This window comes from Eurypyga helias, unplaced genomic scaffold, assembly GCF_000690775.1.
Source record: "Eurypyga helias isolate BGI_N326 unplaced genomic scaffold, ASM69077v1 scaffold13986, whole genome shotgun sequence".
Taxonomy (NCBI): domain Eukaryota; kingdom Metazoa; phylum Chordata; class Aves; order Eurypygiformes; family Eurypygidae; genus Eurypyga; species Eurypyga helias.
Window position 1 is genome coordinate 58,307 of NW_010258671.1, and position 5,398 is coordinate 63,704.

The 5,398-nt window shown below is 36.0% G+C and overlaps 1 protein-coding gene across 1 annotated transcript in view; it reads left to right on the plus strand.

The window, feature by feature from the left end:
- Positions 1-798, plus strand: part of LOC104511716 (myelin transcription factor 1-like protein) — a gene marked incomplete at both ends in the record, with an annotated part of 55,552 nt that extends 54,754 nt beyond the window's left edge. Inside the window, one exon of the mRNA XM_010154436.1 lies at positions 696-798. Within this exon, the coding sequence (XP_010152738.1) occupies positions 696-798 (103 nt within the window). The remainder of the gene's footprint in view (positions 1-695) is intronic.
- Positions 799-5,398: the final 4,600 nt, after the last annotated feature.

Genomic DNA, 5,398 nt, shown 5'->3' on the forward strand with positions numbered 1-5,398 from the left:
ACACCTGTCCTCCTACAAAAAATCAGTAAGACTATGACCCATTATATGCTTTTCACTCACTTTTCCTCAGAAAATTACTCTTTGTTGCAAGAGGAATAACCATTTCCATTCTTATTATCACTTTTCTTACCCCTGTTGTTTATGTCCTTTTTTATGGTTTGGTTTTGGGTTTTTTTTAATCCCTACATGGAAAACTTAGTAGAAGTTGTCATTACAGTTTTTCTTGAATACTGAGGTTGTTGAGCCTAGTAAGTAATCTTGTGTTACAATAAAATACTCCTTTGGTGCTAAGTATGTATCCTTTGAATCTACAGATACTGTTTTAAGTTCCCTGATGTTTTAGCTAACTTTTATATAGAAAATGTGATTGCAAGGACCAGTCGTGATGTATTTGGAATAATATTAAAAATCACTAGTGTGAGTCATTTGTAAATGATAGTGTTTTATTGATTTATCTAGAATGTTATGATAAAACAAACTGCGGTTTTGAATGTGTTACTAATTTGCAAGTTGGTGTTCAAGTCTAATTTAAATTGTTAACAAAACCAAGGAACATAGATCCCCAATATTAGTTCACCTATAAGGAATAATCTGTCCCGTTTTGTTCAACTAGATCCTTGGGCCAAGTGAAATTAGGAATCTCATGTGGTTTCAGTGGGTTTTTTTTGCATTTTTGTTTCCTGTATTTATTGCAGATTTCCACTTGGATACCTTATCTTTGATGGCAGCATGCATGCCTGGCCAGAACAGAACACCTTGGGCTCTGTTCCTGCACTTCTCAATACTCAAATGGGCACTGTAGGTTATACCTAGCATTTCCAACCTCATGTTGTGTGGTGTTATGATAATGTCCTTTGTATAGAAACCCATCATCTGCAGCAACCTCATCTCTGTAGTCGCAATGAGTTTCACATATGGAAGTGGCTGGGCTTTTTTTCTGTTAGAGTAACTCATTCAGACTCTGGTAAGGTTGAGTCATTCCATTTTTCTCACTTAAGTTTGTCGATTTTTGTCTCCAAAATGGAAAATACTTGAGTTCTGTTTACATAAGACCCTTCATCATTGTTTTCATTACTGAGAGATAGTCTTAAAAGCATGTACTCTCTAAAAAGCTCCTTAAAAGCCATCTGCATACCTCTGATACTGTGAAATGTTCCATGCAGGCACAAAATCGCTTGCATGAAGCACCTTGCAGAATCAGGGCCTTAGTAAGTTTTCAATACCATGAAATACTCTGAAATTAGAGGCTTCATTTGCACAATGGCATCTGTGATACCCAAATAGCTTATTGCATCTTTCTTTATGTACTTAATTATTTAAAATATAAGATATTGATAGCTGTAGGCTTTTTTACTGTTTGGATTTTAATCAGTATTTAAAACCATTTGCCACTTAGTTACCACCTGAAATAGTCTCAGTTCAGATGAACGTTCACTGAATTAGAACAATTTTTTCAAAACAACCTGTATGACTTAAGTGTCTAAACTTTGTTTTCAGAAGGAATGTAAGTGCTGGGCATCCACATCCCTTCAACTTCTGTATGCCTACCTTTGAAAGTGGAATTCAGTGTCTGCTGTAACAACTTAGGCAGTTTTGAAGATACAGCTCTTAGCTCCTAACCTCTTCACTAGTCACCAAATATTTCAGTGTGAATGTTTATTTGACAGTTCATTTAATTTTCAAAACGTTTCTCTTGTCAGTCATTCCAGTGCCATTCTGTGCAGTCCTTAAGCAGCTATTCTGAGAGGAGCACCTAATTGTGATTAATTATCAATGAGTTTGCTTAGTTATGCTAACATGCCCAATGAATCTCTCTAAGGCCTTCTTGTCTTGGAGTCTTTCCATTTGTGCAGTTGCCTCCGCCTTTCTTGGGTTTGGTCATACTTCTTTGTCATTGAATATGTCCTACATAATTAATCTCGTTCAGCCTGGCATTTGCTCATATTCAATTCAAGGGTCTTTTCTTTGGCACAATTTGGTTATTGTGCAAACTCCCATTGTGATGTTGATCTCATTTTTGCTTCAAATCAACAGATCATAACCAATTGCTCATTCCATCCAGATCCGCAAAGATCTGCAACATGATGCTGTGGTATATCCCAAGTGCTGAGGCAATCCCCGTGGGAAGTTGCATAAAGTCTACACTTACTAAAAGGGGAATTAAAAGTGCAGTGTTTTGCACTTTCTGTGTTTGGTCAGACTTGCCAAAACCCTTTAATATATACCCCAAAATCAAAGTAATTTTGTCACTCGAAGTCCTAAGTATGGTTGTCTGGATCCTCAGTTGGTGTAAATTAGCATAGCTCCATTGCCTTCAGTGGAGTTAGGCTAAGATACAACAGTGATGATCTGGGCAGATGCCCTCAGCTGCTCTCTTGGGTTAGCATTCATGTTTGATTGCCTTATTTAAATCTTTTGAAGTTATAATATTCCTTGCATTGTTTGGTTTCTTAGAATGGCCAATTGCTAAGTCGATTACTCGGTGTCTGTATCTGCACAGTAACATCTGATTTTGCCATGCAGTTAAGTTCACCCCTTTATTTCTATCTCAGTGCTATTGGGACTTTATGTGGCACACATTTTGCAGCACTGTAGTATCTATATCAATGTTTTATATCTAAAATATCCCACATCCCTCATAAACGCCTCATCATAATCTTATTTTACAATATTTTTTTTGTATTCCCAGTAAGTGGAATTTACATTTGCTCATCTGCATGTAAAAACTGCTCTTCTACCCTAACACACACAGAATTTCCACTGCTTCAAAGTCTGCTGGTTTCTCTCCTTCTACAGATAATGACATTGTGCTCTTTCAGCATGGGCTCATTTCGTGTACACTGTGTGAAACAACCTTAGATTTTGAGGAGTATTTTAACACTGGCCATCATTAATTATTTTTGTATGTCTGACTATGCTCAAACTGCACTCAGCTCCAGCAGTATGTTTTCTGGAATAAAAAAGAGGCAGAGGAGGACTGCGATATAAGCACATTGCTATTGGTATCTATTCTTTTTTGGACTGTGGTAAGAAGGAAAAAAGACAGACATTTAAAAAAAATTAAATCTAAATAAACTATATTTAGTATTCAGTTTCCAGAATTATGCTATTTACATAGTTTCATTAAAATTATCAGCTGTGAAATAGTCCATCAGAATGATATTTAAAATGCCATCTTCAGACTTCAGGCTTCAGACTTAACACTACATGGAGATGAACAGAATCTAGTTTCCAAATTTTCTGGCTGCAAATTAACGTGGACATCATTATGAAAGCATATGATCAGCTTAAAAGAGCTATAAATGTAATTTATTCAAAAGAGATTGGATATTGGAGCACTTTTCTTCTGTATTAAGTTGGAAAGGAATCAAATCATGCAGACACAGTTTGTAAGAAAACCAAGCCATAGTATTTCTTTTATTTTCTTTTCTTCTTTTTTTTTTGTTACGTTTTGTTGTTTGTTTTTTTTTACAGGTAGAGAAGTATTTTTTCCAGGCAGGTCAGTCTGGTATTTTTCTTGAACACATAAATCACACAAAAAGCGTGTTAAAGCAGACTTAGTAGAAAAGCACAACTTACTTATTTTCCCTATTAAACTATGAGCTTACAGATCTTTTGTTTGCTTGTATAAACTGATGATAACTGAAAGAACTAAAATGACCCTGTGTTAAATGCAGTCCTGAATGCTGAATTCAGCATTTAATGGGTAAACAACATATAATTTACTTTTTGACCATATGACCTGAATCTCTAATTCAGCCATGAGTTAGACATGATAACAGACAATAGATACAAAAATGAAAAACATCTTGGTTATTTCTTACAAATATTTGTGTATTTTTCTTTTAAATGCCAGGGTTATTCTTTAAAAGGGAGTGAATTAAGTAGCTGCTATTTTAACTTCTGTGTCTTTCACAAATAAGTTTTCATTTAAAACCTGTAAATGTTGGGTATACTGGACACTGCAGAGATAAATCGCTGGGTTTGTTCCCCATGAATAAGAGTTATAAATGAATTATGGAAAAAAAACAGGGAAATCATAAAAAATTATATGAAAAGAACTGAATATTTTTTTAAAAATGATAGATTATGGGTTTCTCCTCAAGGCTTCTCCAGGAACCATTGTAGGTGGTGATTTGTTTACTTCTGATGCACTAATCAAGAAACATCTGTCAGGAAAGCGTAAGTATGTTCCTTAAGTAGAGGCCTAATGGAGGATGGGCAAGGGCCTTGGTTTTGAGTAACACCCAATACACCTGTTTTGACTTAAACTGAAGAATCTGAAAGAACAGAACCAATAAGAATTTTTTTTCTTTGTTCTTTTAAGCCAGCTAATCCTCAACACTCCCATTCACACACAAAGACCTTCAGTGGTTCTAAGTCTTTGCTGAGACCTGATCCAAAGTCCTCTTAAGCCAATGGAAAACCTCCCACCGTCTTTAGCTGGCCTTGGATCTGAGATTATGTTCTGTAACTGTGAAAATCTTTACCTGAGCAGCAAGGTTTTAATGCAGTGAGAACAATATTACAAGGCCAAATTTCACCCATAACCCCATGAGCAGAATTTGCACTCCTTACTCCTCAACGAGCAGTTTCAGATTTTACTCCATCTTAGACTGTAAAAGCTGTTATTTCAGGCTAGTGGGATTGTCCTTAAGGCTAAGAAGAACTTTTTCTGACTGTTAATGTCAGTGAAAATACTTTCCATTCAAAAGTAAAGCAAATGTAATTAGTGAGTTGTTTAGCAAAACAGTATTTTTTCTCTGTAAATTTGCCTGGCCATCAGAACAGGAAATATGACCGTTTTTAGAAAAAAAAAGTTTCTAAAGCCTACTGCCAAAGGATTCAGTTCTGTGCAAGAGATACAGTCCCTGAGTACTGGGAAGTGGCAACCTGTGGGAGACATTTCTGTAAGATGTAGTTCTCTGGGCAACCTGTTCCACAGTGTTTCATTTGACCTTCCTTAGATGCTATATTCATCTTGAAATTAGTGGTTTTCCTATGGCTGAAGGGGTGTAAAGGCTGGAATTCTGCCTCTTCCTTGTTCATGCCAAGAGGTTAATAAGATGCTCTTCTTCCTCTTCCATGTTGTGTATAGCCGAAGATCACAACCTGTCAGCTAACCAAACACAGAATCTGTGTTTCAGCCGTGTTCCTGCCTTGCATATTATTCTCCCAAATCCTCATCAGGAGGAATTTAATTAGTAGGAATGTTTGTGAGGACAGTGATTTTTAAAAAAAAATTTGTCAGAATATGAATACAGGATGTAATAATTCACTCAGAAAATAGAAACTTAAGGTTCCTCTTCTCCAGCCTGGAAAGATAAAAGTGTTAATCAATGTTTAGTTGAGATCTCTATCCACGCTAACCAAGTGAATTAGAATCATAGAATCACAG